General features: G+C 54.5%; 4 protein-coding genes across 4 annotated transcripts; 2 read left to right on the top strand and 2 right to left on the bottom strand.

The window, feature by feature from the left end:
* Positions 1-4,320: 4,320 nt before the first annotated feature.
* Positions 4,321-5,389, bottom strand: V2A60_001257 (uncharacterized protein; the record flags this gene model as incomplete). The annotated part of the gene is made up of 2 exons (XM_083252618.1): positions 4,321-5,165; positions 5,230-5,389. 2 exons carry the CDS (start codon positions 5,387-5,389, stop codon positions 4,321-4,323), a joined length of 1,005 nt encoding a protein of 334 aa, XP_083108744.1.
* An 838-nt stretch (positions 5,390-6,227) lies between these two features.
* On the top strand, positions 6,228-8,643 carry V2A60_001256 (mitochondrial carrier domain-containing protein; the record flags this gene model as incomplete). The annotated part of the gene is made up of 7 exons (XM_083252617.1): positions 6,228-6,390; positions 6,474-6,554; positions 6,634-6,841; positions 7,103-7,236; positions 7,585-7,812; positions 7,871-8,036; positions 8,091-8,643. 7 exons carry the CDS (start codon positions 6,228-6,230, stop codon positions 8,641-8,643), a joined length of 1,533 nt encoding a protein of 510 aa, XP_083108743.1.
* Positions 8,644-10,229: 1,586 nt separating this feature from the next.
* On the top strand, positions 10,230-12,644 carry V2A60_001255 (uncharacterized protein; the record flags this gene model as incomplete). Its single annotated transcript, XM_083252616.1, has 2 exons — positions 10,230-11,135; positions 11,190-12,644. The coding sequence occupies 2 exons, from the start codon at positions 10,230-10,232 to the stop codon at positions 12,642-12,644; spliced, it is 2,361 nt and encodes a 786-aa protein (XP_083108742.1).
* A 477-nt stretch (positions 12,645-13,121) lies between these two features.
* On the bottom strand, positions 13,122-14,510 carry V2A60_001254 (uncharacterized protein; the record flags this gene model as incomplete). The annotated part of the gene is made up of 1 exon (XM_083252615.1): positions 13,122-14,510. The coding sequence occupies one exon, from the start codon at positions 14,508-14,510 to the stop codon at positions 13,122-13,124; it is 1,389 nt and encodes a 462-aa protein (XP_083108741.1).
* Positions 14,511-14,848: the final 338 nt, after the last annotated feature.

The raw sequence follows: 14,848 nt of genomic DNA, 5'->3' as shown, positions 1-14,848 counted from the left end.
CGCAGCCACGCCCGCGGCGCCTCTTGGCCACCACCACCAGGACGGATTCGAGAGAGCACGGAGCCAGTGAGCCAAGCAGGCAGTCTGTCAATCTGTGGACCGGCCGAGGCCAGCAGGAACAAGAGATGCAGGGACAGACAACCAAGGCCGGCACTGGCAGCCCTGAATAACCCGGGTGCCTACCGACACGTTGCTACTCAGTAACTTGCGGATAGCATGCACCCCATTCTCGATCTACAGATTACATGTATCCCTAATCACGACACCCGCCGACCGGCTTGCCTCTCTCTCTGCCCTGCCTATGGCTTTCTCTCTCTCTCTCTATCTTGCCGCCCGCTTTCCAATACAATACGAAAAGCATTACACTCCTTCATGGACACCCTAATAACACTGGTAATCCCTACATCCAGCTCATCTTCACTCCCCTCTCCTCCCCCCTTTCAACCTTGTTACTGAACACACCCCTTCAATCTCCTCCCCTCTCCCTCCCCCTCTCCCTCGAATCGTGATGACTCGCCCGTGTCACCCTCATGACCTCCGCAACGCCGACGTCGGAAAAAGAGGGCGGGGATGGGGTACCATCTACTGAGTAAGTAGGACTCAACCACCAAAAAAAAAAATCCTCATCGCGTCAGCCGGGGGCTAGCACCGAAAAAAGAAAGTCAACGGGATGGACGAGCGAGCGCGTGGTCACCCCGTCCGTCATTGTCACCGGCCAAGTCTGGCCACCAAATCCGGCACCACCACACCACCACCCGGGGGGCTGTGTCCTGCGAGCGCATAGTGAAACCCGGCGACCCCTTTGGACACCTTCCAGTAAGTATTGCTCCTCCGTCGTCATCCCAGATGACGGCAATGTGGGCTTGCCAACTTTGCCAACTAGTGCCGACCTATTATCAGTATCGAGCTCCCGCCTTGCCACCCTTATCCCCCGCTGATAAGTAGATGGAGGACCTCATTCGACACTATTGTATCTGACCCCCCGCGTACGTAGTCGTAGTCAATTGCCCTGCATGGCTGGGCGATGAGTCGAGTCAGTCCTCCTCCGAGTCCTCATCAACTCAGCGAATCCCGTCTTTACTATACCTCGGCGGCGCGCCTGTGACATACATGGACCTGCATGATTGCCATGCTTTCTGCTCAATAATAGTACGATCCCCTTCAACCTTGCTGACAGAATCACCCCCTCTCCCCCTTGTTTTTTTTTCCCTTTGTTATTGTTCCAGCTGGTAATCTCATACAGTGTCAGAATCCGGCACAATCCACACAGTGCGTCCGAACCCTCCCCCCTTCGCCTGGCTCGTCGACAACCGAGAGGAGAAGCTGCGGAGAGCTCCAGCGATGTGAGACAAGGTCTCGAAACGGGAGCAATCTGCCTCGCCCCTCGATCCCGTCTGCACCCCCAAAATAAAAGCCCTATCTTGTTCGAGCACATCAAGCTTCTTTTGCCACGCAAACAGCCTTCCCTGCCTGCCTGCGAACCTGCCCTGCCTGGGCAATGAATAACAGAAGCCTGAGACAATCCGGCCGCTCGCATGCATCCCTCCACTGCAGCCGAATCTCCTTGGTGGCGCGGCGCACGGCATCAATATCACAATGGACTATTGTCGCAGGCTTTCAGCTCGTCATACCGTGGCAGTGGTTCGCAATGCAAGGAAGCATAAAAAAAACAGGGAAAAATAAAGTTGACGAATGCAAAACGCAGCAGAGGAAACAAATGCTTTCCGGCAATCTCTTCTTGTCAGGCCCATTGCAATTGTTCACCGCCAGATCGACACATTGACTCGCCCAGTAACAGCATTCCTTGATTCATTCATTCATGCCGGCGGCCTGAGGAATTTTGTTTCCGCTACCCCAAACGGTATGCCTTGTCTGGCTTCCAAACGGAGCTCATTTCCGTTTTCAATCAATTGTGCCCGTTATAGATTTCTGGAATTGTTCCTAACTACCAGCCGCCCGGGACTACACCTAGCCGCGGCCCGCGAGGCTGTCCTTAGGCATGCTAAATATGGGCTCCTCACAGGGCAACGAGACAACATGACAGCTCGTTGGATTGAGCAATTGTCTCCATCTTTCTCCCATTGTGCCCAAAAAAAAAGAGTTAGGAATTCGACAGTTGCATCTCCGAAACGGCACCCCGTCCGTAGGGCGTTATTTTACGCGGCTGCCAGCCCTATGTACTTCCAGCCTCTCTCCCTGTGCTCTACCAGTACTTATCCGCACTGTTCAATTACACGAGCTGGCGCCAAGTAGCCAGTACAACCAATTCGACTTCACCATCCGATGAGGAAGTCGAAGCGGACATGGCAAAAGGGAAAAACAGAAAAAAAAAAAAAAAAAAGTAAAACCGTATCTGTTCTGTTCACATGCACACACTGTATGGGCCTTATCAGTAGAGCGCTTCTCCATTGGGATGGCCCGGCTGGCGTTTGCTGGCTTATTTTGTCGCCATCGCAGGCACGCCATCCCTACGGGCCTCGTTACTGGTCAGCCACACCACCACCACCACCACCTCAATCTCTATACCGCAGGAAGAAGGTTTTCTGCAACATCATCCAGATGGATGCATGAAAAAGTACTTTGGGCGCCAGCCTGGCTCCGCGGCGGCACCCAAGTATCGTCCCTTACCCTATAAGCTGCAAGGTTGGGTTGACCAGCATATTATTATGCTGCTTTTGCCCCCTCCCCCTCCCCACAATCTGCAGGAGCAGCCTTTTTCTAGATGCACAAGAGGGGAGGCTGGCAAGCCACCGGCGCCTGATATGATGCCCAAGGCCCATGGTGAATTTTTTTTTACAAAAAAATTGAATCAGTTCACCGCTCTTCAACGTTCATCGCATTGCGAATTGTCCCTTTTCTTCATTCATTCAACAGCTATACTGGCCCATCTTTCAACTAGATCATGTCCCATATCCAAGAAAGAGGATATGGCATTATGAAGCCCCTAGACGTTCAAGAAACGTGCAGAGTCCCCCGGCGAAAAGGGAAACGCCAATGTAGTAATCCACATGTCCAACCTTGGCAACTATTGCACACTGTAACAAGTAATGCATGCAGCTTGGTCTCACAACGTGGAGGGGCGGGCTTGGTCCAGTCCCGTGTGATGATTTCAATGTGCAGCACAAACAGGACCGCCATGTATCACAATACTACATCGGCAGAAGGGCGTGAAAAAAAAAACAATAGAAACAACTATACCCATCGGATAGATCGGTGGCGAATCTTGTGTGTGCAACCACGATTCATCGACAATAGATGGCTGAACCCCCGAGCTGACCTTTGCGATCTGATTTGGAAGTCTAGAGTGTGCGCTCCGGACGTCTTCTACAGACAAGGAATATATTGTGTAGATTCTCAAGAGTGTAGATGTATTTTCATTTGTATTTTTGCTCGAATCTTGGTCGAATATCTGCAGTTATAGGGTGCGTCTGAACCAAGACGATCATGCTGGTCGTACAGGGAAAAGAGGCCTTGCGCCTATCGCATGCACTTTGATGAGACCTTTTCTTTTTACAGAATTGAAAGTACAGTGAAAAGCTTCAGCGGAGCTTCCTATCGGAAAATACAGAAAACACAAGGCTCGACATGCTCATACGACGGTCAACATGGCAAAGGCAACGTAAAAGCGACACCCCCCCTGGTTGTAGATGAGAGCTGTCGGCATGGCATACCGTCCATCGACTCTGCATGTCTGGAAATCAAGGGCGAGAAAGGAAACTCTATCAATATGAATAGAATTGTGCCTGGCGTGAGCAGTGAAGCGCTTCTCGTCGCGGCTGCTCGTGGAGGACGAGGTGACGGACGGCAGCTCCGTGTCCGCAGCTACGACGGAATGAACAATATCTATCAGCACTGTCATGCCAAATCGCCGTTTGCAGTCTCCTGATGGCCACGGAGAAGCGTCGCATCAGACTGTCATCCGAAACTTGAAGAAACTCCATACAAAAAAGACAATTTTTACTGCACCATCGACAATAAACGACGGCTACTCGAGCAGCACCTGGCCACAAGTCTGACATGACCATAGAGTGGCGCTTCGATACTGGCGATCGTGTAAACTGTACTTGCTTTTCAAGTAGTAGTAGGCCAAGATGCGTGCTGATCTCGACTCGCTGATACCAATTCGACGATGCACATTGGTGTACCGCAAGACGACGCTCATAGGAAATAGCAAGTGATATATTGCACCTTGATTTTAGTTTCTACATGCAAAACCCACCGCACCGAATAATGAAACGCCTCAATACGCCATGGCCCCTGGTATCATATGCCTTGGAAAGTATTCATACACCCTGCCGACCGCTCACCGCGCATCAGCATCTAGCGGTCCAAGCTCCCTGCCTTGACGAACCGGTTGATTTGCTCCCTCGTCAGCTTTTCATTGTACTTTTCGTAGCATTCGTAAAACGAGATAATCTCCTGCGTCGCGTCCACCATGGAGGCGATATCGACTGTGCTCTCGGCCAGCCACGCCGCAAAATGCTGCACCCGCGTGATGCGCGCCTCCTGCTGCTTCTCGCGCGCCTCCTGTCCCGAGACCGCCGCGGACGGCGGCTGCGGCGGCGGCGGCAGGCCGGCGAGGGTACCGGCTCCCGCCGGCGTCATGAGGCCGCCCTGTGCCTGGCTGAGCGCGGCCTGCGCGGCCTGGAGTCCCGCCGCCGCCGCGGCGCTGGCGCCCTGCTGTCCCGGGGTGACCGAGTTGGGCCGCAGGACGAGGGCGAGCAGGACGGCGACGAGGGCGATGACGTGCGGGGGGAACAGCAGCGGCAGGTCCGTCATGTAGTGATCGTTGATGACCGACTTGGCCAGCTGCACGTCCTCGTCGACGAGGGCCAGCTCGCTCCGGAGCGAGGTGAGGGTGCGGTACGGCTGGTGGACGATGAGCTGGGAGCTCATCTCGGATATCAGGAAGAACTCGCACTCGCCGATGCGCGACGTGTCGAGGCCGATAAAGTCCTGCCACAGCTGCCGAGCCTCGGTCACGATGAGACGGATGTGCTGCGGCGACTCCTCCATCTTGCACGCGAGGTAGATGGCCGTGGTGATGACGAGGTACGGGTTCGTGCGGCGGATCTCGACGCGCGAGTAGAAGCGCTTGAGGTAAACCTGGGCCGTGGCCATGGCCTGCTGGCGGATCGTGAGGCGCTTACCGAGTCGAATGAGCTCTGAGAGAGTGACGAGTTAGAACAAGAGGGGGGGGGGGGGGCTGACGCGGGACAGAGGACATACGCTGGTTGAAAAAGATGGCAAGGTGCCGGGGCTGGGACAGTGGAAACATGCGCACGAGGTCATGGTTGTCCTGCTCGAGCTTGGTGCGCATCGTGTTCAATTGGTCCTTGGTGAAGAGCCAATACCGACGCTGCGTCGAGTCCCAGTAGTTGGCCGACATTGCTGGGCAACCGGCCCGGGAGCCCGCCCCCGATATGAAAGCTCAAGAGGTGCTTTGCTCGTGTCGGCATGTACGGGACCGGCCGGACAGTCTGGCCTTTTCACTGAGGGTCAGGCGCCTGTCGTGTGATCACAAGGACGTTTGCACTACCGCATGCTTGGCCCGGGGTCTGTATGTTGTGTTGTCGTCGTCGTCGTCGTCGTCGTCGTCGTCGTCGTCGTCGTCGGGGTCTGTGCCTCTGTGCCAGGACAAAGGCGGATAAGTAATGAATGGGCTGCCACTGAGATAGATGTCTTGCGGGGCGATAAGCGCATGAGGGCAGACAGAGTAGCTACGGAGTACCTCTGCACTAACTGGCTACCTAGAAGGCCAGTATGGCAGATTGTTAGGCGGGGCCCAAGCGGCTTCTGTCCACCAACGGGCGCAGCTGCAAATTGGCTTGGCTGACCACTGAGGACCAAGTGCGGAGCAGGAGATGCTAAAAGTAAACCACCTTGATTAGCTTGGGCCTTTCACTTTTTTTACGTACCAGCATGCTCTCTTTGGGCCAGACAGGGAAGAAGCCTCTCTACGACGCCATCCCGAGGCTTGCCATCGTTGTTGCATCAACCCTGCATCAATACCACCACCACACCGTGCGCCAGCCTACTCCCGTACAATCTTTGCAGAGCTGCGTCCCAACGACACAGAAGCCACACCGCCCGATCATGGTTCTATCACTATAGCATTTGCGCCTACAACGCGAACCGCGATCGATCCCACCACAATCTAATCCCCCCCCGGGGCTCCCGACCACCCCCCTTCCAATCGACCTGCCGCGAGCGATGCTGGCGCCATTATGAGTGTGTCCACGGGGATCCACGAGGCGAGAAAGGCGTTTGTCAGCCCCGAGCATGACCACGACGACCTGGTTGAGCTTCTCTGGAACTGCCTGGGGCCCAGCCCGGATGGCGATCTCGACTACAATGGCCTGCAGCGGGGTTTCCGGCGCCTCGATCATCGTGAGCCGCGTCGCAAAATACCCCGATATAACGGGAGCGAATGAAGTGCTGACAATCTTTTTCTTCTTCTTTTTCTTCTACAGCGATGAAAAATGCAGACTCGATGGTCAAGAAGATTTTACACGAGGTCGACAGCAACGGCGACGGCAAGATCCAATATCAAGGTAACAAAACAAACTACTCGGCACCACCCCCCGAAACCATCCAAGCCGCAGCAAATGGTAATATACTAACCTGCTGCAGAGTTCAAAAGCTTCGTCAAGCGTGCGGATAGAGAGCTCTCCTCCCTTTTCAAGGCGATTGACAAGGACGGCAATGGAAAGCTCGACATGGCGGAGCTCAAGGGCGCCTTCAAAACCGCCGGCCTCACTGTCTCCAGCAAGAAGCTCGACTGCTTCTTCAACGACATGGACATTGACCACGATGGATACATTACATATGAGGAATGGAGGTACACTCAATTTTCTTTGCCCGTTTTTCTCCCTTTGCTGTCCCAACACCCCGCTTCTTGTTGGTGATGTAGTCTGAGGTCGGCGCTCGTGGTCGGCTCGACGTCATCTGCCACTTGGCCGTCATGTGGCGTCGTGCTCGCGGTGGTCGCCCGCAGTACCGTGACGGTGAATTTTAAACAAAAGCGATCGACCATATTCGCTGGCGACAGAGCTCTGATGACTTTTTTGGGGAATTTTGCAGCTGACCGAATGTGCGATAGATATTTCATGCTCTTCATGCCCGCTCACGAAGCCGATGCGAAGCTGCAAGCTGTGCTAACATACTACGACGCCGTGGTAAATGTCACGCCCGAAGGCGACTCTGTCGTGAGCGATGACACGTTGGAAGGCTTAGGTACGGAAAGCGCTTCCAGCTCTCTTCTTGACTCTCTTTTTGGCTCTCTGCTCAGGATAGCTACCCCTGTGCCTCCTCCTCCTCCTCCTCCCCCTCACACTTCACAAGCATATGGTTCTTTGCAACCATTAATAGCATCTTCATCATCACCGTCATCGTCATCGATAGATGGGGGGGAGGCGGTCATGATTTTGATGGATGACGACGCAGAGGGGGCGGCAGATGCTGTCGCAAAACTACAAAGAAGAAAAACCAGCGATGGCACCCCAATATTTGATGAGACTGAGGACGCCGATGTTGGGCTTGATACCAGATCATTTAAACTGACAGACTTTGCCCCCCATCCAGGTTACTTCCTCGCGGGTGCCATTGCTGGAGGAGTCTCGCGAACTGCAACCGCGCCTCTGGACCGATTAAAGGTCTATCTACTAGTGAACACGCAAAATCGCGGCGAAACGGCGGTGGCGGCGTTCAAGAGAGGAAAGCCGCTGATTGCTCTCAAAAACGCTGCGCGACCCTTTAGCGATGCCATCAGGGATGTGTATCGGTCAGGAGGAATCCGTGGCTTTTTTGCTGGTGAGTGCCGTGTCGGAAGCATGACGCTGCGTGGGAGACGGTCTAACGAGACGGACAGGCAACGGATTAAACGTGATTAAGATTATGCCTGAGACGGCCATCAAGTTTGGCTCGTATGAAGCAGCCAAGAGAGCATTTGCAAATCTGGAAGGTCATGGAGACCCGCAAATGATCAACACCTTTTCGAAATTCACCGCAGGCGGCTTGGCGGGAATGATTGCACAGTGAGTTGGCCATGACGAGGACAGGTGGGCGAGCCGAGTGCTGACCGGAGACAGATTCTGCGTATACCCTCTCGATACACTCAAGTTCAGACTACAATGCTCGACAGTGGAGGGCGGCCCGAGCGGCGTGGCGTTGATGAGACAGACGGCCCTCAAGATGTATGCGGACGGTGGCATCCGAGCCGGGTACCGCGGCGTGACAATGGGCCTGGTGGGCATGTTCCCGTATAGCGCGATTGATATGAGTACGTTTGAATTTCTCAAAACGACATACCGTGCAAAGATTGCCAAGCAGCTGGGCTGCCATGAAGATGACGTGGAGATTGGCAACGTTGCGACTGGCATTATCGGAGCGACGTCGGGCGCGTTTGGAGCGACGGTGGTGTATCCGCTCAATGTCGTGCGCACCAGGCTGCAGACGCAAGGAACGGCGATGCATAGCGCGACATATAACGGCATCTGGGACGTGACGCAAAAGACGATACAGAAGGAGGGCGTGCGGGGTCTGTACAAGGGCCTGACGCCGAACCTGCTCAAGGTGGCACCGGCGCTGAGCATAACGTGGGTCGTGTATGAGAATTCAAAAAAGGTTCTCGGACTACATTAGCGAAACGAGGCATGCCATGGAAGAGCTGTCTCGATAGATTTTTGTTTCCATTTGTTTGTGGCATAACGGGGGCAACTCAGATGGCCATTGCATGGCCAGGAGGGATACTTGAAAGCAGGGAAATACTTTTGCCTTTCATGTTAATAGGGCGGGCGAAAGCGAAGACATTTTTTTTCCGCAACAAGTTTTGAGATGAGATGATTGTCTGGTTATTAGAAAGCGAGCAGACTCGACACTGATACATACATATAAACAATAGGGCTGGGTGTGTTTTTGAGTTTTCCTTCTGGATATAAAGGCGTTGCAGCAATGCGAATTTAATAGAAGGAAAATGAATGTAAAAAGGATCGACAAGACGTACCGTGCTGTTGTGAAGTGGTAGGGGCTTTATTGAGGCAGAGGTTTCGGAGGTGGTACGGCCGACTTTGACGTACCGGAGCGGGTACCCGGAGGAAGTTGGCTGGTTGTCTCGAGAGTCGGAGCCGATGATGAAAAAGGTCAGGCCAAGAATGACGAAGATGCAGACAAGAGCTGGCGGGAGACTATTCTTTTTCTTTTCCTGCTTTTCTTCTCATGGTGAAGATCTATTTAATTAATGAAATTCAAAAGGGCAAGGTGAGAAGAAAAAAAAAACCAAAAAAAAAAGGCTTGAACACGTACGCCGACTTACGAAAGATGGGACATGCAATGGCGTTATTTTGCCCGCCCCGGCGAGACACAAAGGGCGGGGTGGAGACAGGCCGCGTTGGCCAAAAGCTGTGGGAGAGCGACAGAGCTGACGACAGCCTTATGGCTAGCGCGTACCTGGGGGACAAGGGGAGAAGGGTTTGCGGGGCTTTGTGAGGGATAAGGCTGGGAACTTTTGTTTTTATTGAATTTTTTTCTTGTTTTTCAATTTGGGCCATGGTAATTGCTGCAGTGGTGTCGAGATTAGAAGAAGTGCGGTACAGTGTGTGTAGATAAAAACTTATGGGCGGCGTGTCTGTTGCCAGCTGTCAGCCGTCAAGCTGTCAACCGTCGTGCTGCGAGCTGCCAGGCTTGTCGGCTAGCCGTCCCGGAGCTGGACTTGATAAGAGGCTGTCGTTTGTAGGTGTGGCCGCCACCCCCCTCAATTGATGTACTGGCATCCCTACAGTGCAGATGAAAAGAGATATGCCGGTTGAAAACAATATATGAAAAATATCCTGGGCCAAGATGTGCAGATCCATCACAAGACATGACTGGAATTATACCCGAGGCCATTACGTGGAAGCGGCAGCTACTTGAACGAAGAGGAAAACAGCTGAAGGCGCTAAGAGGCAGCCACCGTTCTGCTAGCTAGGTAGCCTCGTCGTTGGCGCCATTCAATCACCACCACCACCACCACTACCACCACTACCACCACTATCCTCCTGCTGCTTTCTCACTCGGCAAGCCTTTTTCTCTTTTCTCTTCCCTTTTTCATTCCCCTTCTTCATCTGACCCTCGCATTCTCTTCCCCGCTCCACGGCGCAATTACAAATAATCTTACACATCTCGCACATACTCGGCACTCATCCCAACTGGGCGCTTGCGTCACCCCCCACGTCCGCGCCGCCGCCGCCGCCATGCCTGCCCCATACTCGGACAACCTCTACTCTGACCCGGACCCTGCTGCTGGTGCTGCGAGCCGTGACGGCGACGATACTGCTGCTGCTGCTGCCGCCTCCGACGCCGACGCCTCAGCCCTGTCCCCTTCGGATGGATACTTTCGTCATGACGATGACTCCGCCGTCTCTCCTACCTCGACTCATCACCACCGACAGCCGTCCCATGCCTCGCGTCGCTCCGGCAGCACGCCCTACGTGCCCAATGTCTTGGTCGAAGATCCCACTGTCGGCAAGGATCCCGACTCCAAGGCCCAGATTGCTCGGCGCATGATAAATAGTGATGTTGCCGCTGGCAGTCCTGCCCCTTCTCCCCAACCTCATCACAACCCCGAGTCCTATTACTACCCCTCCGCCTCGCCCTCCGTCTCGGCCGTCTCGGCCGCCACACCTAGCACAACCACCAACGCCTCCTACCCGTACGCGCACCACAGCAGCAGTCGTCGTCACCCGAGCGTGCAAGACGGAACCTCCTCACAGCAGCAGCTTCACGTCAACACGTCGTCCCCTCACCACCACCAACCTTCCAACTACAACACCCAAGCGGCCTACCACGGACGAGGCGACGCGCCGCCTGCCTACACCCCCTCGTCGCCGGACAACGACCCCAACAGCTACAATTACTCTACCTTTCCCGCCTCGTCCCCTCCTAACATGGGCACACCCGAGGAACACGATCGACTCCTGTCCCCGCACCAGCAGCAAGCATTCTCCGATCCTCCCAAGCGGCCCCTCTGGCAGCGCATTAGACACTCTCACGACTCGGGCTCTCTTCGCAAAAAGATCAAGAAGATCCTCGGAATACTCGTCTTTGTTTCCATTGTTTTGGTATTTATGGGCTTCAACATGTCTGGTCCTTCGTATAGAGTAAGCATCGAACCCAATGCTGTGCGTAACCCGAACCTTTACTAAGAGTAGCAGAAACGAATCATTGACAAGTCTCCCATCCGAATTCCCGACATGGATGAGAGAGAACTAGTCTGGCACCCTGCCGGATCCTGTCGCGACAGCCCTCACACCTATCCCAAGGAGACTTTCCATGCCGGCCTGGACTCGGGCCGAGTGCTCTATATCGAGCAAACGATGCGCAAGAAAGGCTGGACGGAGCCGAGTGGTCCCAGTCCCCACGTAAGCGGCGAAGTCATCCTGCGCCCTACTGACTCTGGCAAGGCGGAACTTGATGTAGAGATTATTGCCAACTACAAGGACTTGGATATTGATGTCGAATTTACCAAAAATGGCGGCACCGACCACGTCAAAGTCACTACGCCACGTGTCGTTCCTGACGGTTCGTCCCGCGACGTCTGCATCCAGATCCGCATCACCGCCTGGATCCCTCAAAAGGCCCTCGTCAATGCTCTCACCGTCAGCACCGTCTCTCTCAACGTATTTGTCCAGGAGGGCCTGGCCCTTGGTGCCGAAAATGAGATCAGCGTCATCACCGTTGCCGGAAATATCATCCTCCCGGCTGATGACTCTGACGTTGAGCCCTACAAGATGGAGGCCCCTCGCTACAAGTACTCGACCGTGTCCGGCGACGTCAAAGGCTGGTTCCCCATGTACCACAACTTGAAAGCTGGGACCGTCTCGGGCGACATCTTTGCCCAGATTACGCACAAGGACGTTGTGCTCCAACAGTCTGGGCCCTCTCTGCTGGACGTCTCGTCCGTGTCGGGCGAGCTGAGAATCAACGACGGAAGCAAGGATGCCGCTGATTCTGGTGCTGAGATTCCAGCGCGCGACTACCTGGTGAAGCTGGCGACGACGTCTGGCGACATAACCGCTGACGTGCTCATTGGCTCGTCTTCCGAGTTTGCCTCCACCTCGGGCGATCTCAAGCTCAATCTCGTGCCCGTCCTGGATGAGCGCTGGCTGCATACCAACTGGCGGCCGCTGCTCAAGACGGAGAGCACAAGCGGCGGCCACCGGGTCCAGATCGCCGAGCCGCAGTTCATCAGCATCCCCGACAAGATGAATCCCCATCAGCGGCCCACGCTCCCCGAGACGGACAAGGACAAAAAGAACAAGCAGCCGTCATCTTCCACCCCTTCTACTGCTGCCACAGTGGAGCGTGACGGCGCCGAGATCAAGCGCCGTCGCGTCGCGGAGAACGCGCGGGGCCTGACGGCCTTGGAGTCGCGCCACTCCTCCATCAGCGGCAACCTACACCTCTACTACCCGGCCTCATGGGAGGGCACCTTTGCCGCCGACACGCTGTCCTCGGATATTACCGTGCGCGGCAAGGATGTCGTCGTGGACAGGAAGAAGGGTGGCTTCGTTGGCAAGACCATTGCCGGCCACAAGGGCGACGGCAGCTCGTCGATGAAGATTGACGAGATGTCGGGCAACGTCGTCTTGTCCATCGGGCAGGAGTAGAGAGGGGAGCCAAAAATAACAAAAATAAGAGAAAGAGAAAGAGAAAGAGAAAGAGAAAGAGGGGCTAATACTGATCTGGTTGGTCACATAGTTGCATATTTTTTTCGTTGTGTTTTGTTCTTAGCTTTTGCGTCCCTCTTCTCCGTCTTGAATGTATCTCCTTTTTGTCTTGGACAGACGAGCAAGATTGGGAGGTACTCTGTGTGCACGATTTTCTTCTTTTCTGCTTTTGTTTATTTCAACATAGTAATCATCATGGGCCTCACGCCTTTCTTTTCTGTCTTGTCCATTAGTAGTTTTTGTCCTAGTCTAAAAGTGCAGTATTATTTGTACATTGTGTTGACGGCACCAGTGACGCGTACCAGTGACGGCAAGCAGCAATCCAGCCAGCTGAATTCGCCCAAGCTGCATTCCCAGGCAGCACAGTATATATATATATGTATATAGTAGGGCGACTGCGCCCACGTGTATCGGTGGTCAAAATTCGCAGGGCCCGCAACATCCACAAGGTGGCCCCGTTTGGGGCCGGTAGTATCTTGAAAGCAGCTCATCTTCCGGATCTGAGTTGCGCTTCCCATACTGAGACTCCATCCGGCCCATGGTCGCCAGCTCGAACGTTTCACGCTTGGCTCCCGCGTGGTCAAACGAAGTCTTGCCATGGTGATCAGCCATCCACAGATCCGCGCCGCTCGTGAGAAGGAAGCTGCAGACCATAGGGCGACACAGCTGCTTGTGGTAATCCCCGAAGTACGGGCGGCGCATCCGGGGGGGCTCCTCCAGATTCAGATTCGCGGCCGCCAGCATGAGCCCTGTCTGGCCGCTGTGACTGTCGCGGTAGTTGACATCGTGCCAGTGATCGAGGAGCTCCTTGATCAGGCGGAAGTTGCCGAGCTTCAGGGCCTCACGGAGCACCGCCATACTCTTGTCAGAGCCTCGGCGGAACATGACCGGGTCATGGTCATTTCTTTGCTGACCGTCATCGTCCATACCGCGGCCGTTGTAACCGAGCACAGGAGTGGCCGCAACGCCGGCGCGCTCTGGGTCCGCCGCGCCGTGTTTCATCAGATACATGGCAACATGCTCCTGGTCCGCATGAGGCTCCCCCCGACTCTTTCTGTCCAGGGCGGCCTTGAGGGCAGCAATCAACGGTGTGCCACGACCGTACGGGTCGTCGTAGATGGACACGCCATGCTGATGCAGTCGCCTGACGAGGCACAGGTAGCCCTCAGCGGCCGCGTGGGCGAGAAGCGTCTGGGAGTCGCCGCAGGAAGCGTTGCGATCCAGACCATTTCTGAACAGCAGCGAAAGACACTCGAACCGACCACTGACGTTGGTGTTTTCGCAATCGGGAACATAACTCCCTAGCTTCCAAATATTTTGTGGGTGTGTGACAAGATGCTTGAGAAGCTCCTCGGGTATCTTGTCGACGGAGGGCTGATAGTGATTGTTGCGGATGAGAAACTCCATGCAAGCCGAGTTTCGCGCGTTGGCTGCAGCGAAGATTGGCGCCGCGTACAAGCTAATGAGCCGCGTCTCGTGCTGATTTTCCCGTTCGTATGGTCCATATGCCTTGGCATGGGCACGTGGATCCGCGCCTGCTTTGATGAGCGCCTCGAGAGTCACTGAATCTTCACGAGTACAGGCCCAAAATAGCAGTGAGAACTCATTGATTACCTCATGGTCAGGAGCTCTGCCGATTTCACCAGAGTCGTTCTGATCATTGGGGGCATCTTCCCTTTGAGGGTCTAGTCCCTCGGCCAGGAGCAGCAGCGCGTCTTTGGGATCTTCTTGCATGAACACTGCGCTCCAACGCGAGTGTTCCAGGACCTTTACGTTGACTCTACGACGCAAGAGCTCGCGTCTCATAGAGACACTGATATCGGAGGCGTATTTACGCAGTAGGTGGTTGAGACTGGCTTTATCGAATTCGTCTAGTAGGCAGAGCAATATGTCTTCGAATTTCTCTTCCACGTGACAGGGCGGCGCACACATTAGTAGAGCTTCATACGTGATGAAGCGAAGAAATTGTTGTTTCATTTCGGGAAAGGATTTCAACCAGTTCATCAGCCCAAATTTATTAGAGCGGTCGAGTGCGAAGTAGGGAAAGGTTTGGCGTAGTGGTGTTCCCACGATAGAAGGGGTAAATTCCCGGTAAAGATATCTACTCAGAGACAAGTAAAGAGCTCTGCAGCAGCTTCTCAGGT

The sequence above is a fragment of the Cordyceps javanica genome, chromosome 1 (assembly GCF_051103115.1).
Source record: "Cordyceps javanica chromosome 1, complete sequence".
NCBI lineage: Eukaryota > Fungi > Ascomycota > Sordariomycetes > Hypocreales > Cordycipitaceae > Cordyceps > Cordyceps javanica.
This window is presented reverse-complemented; position numbering and strand designations above follow the sequence as displayed.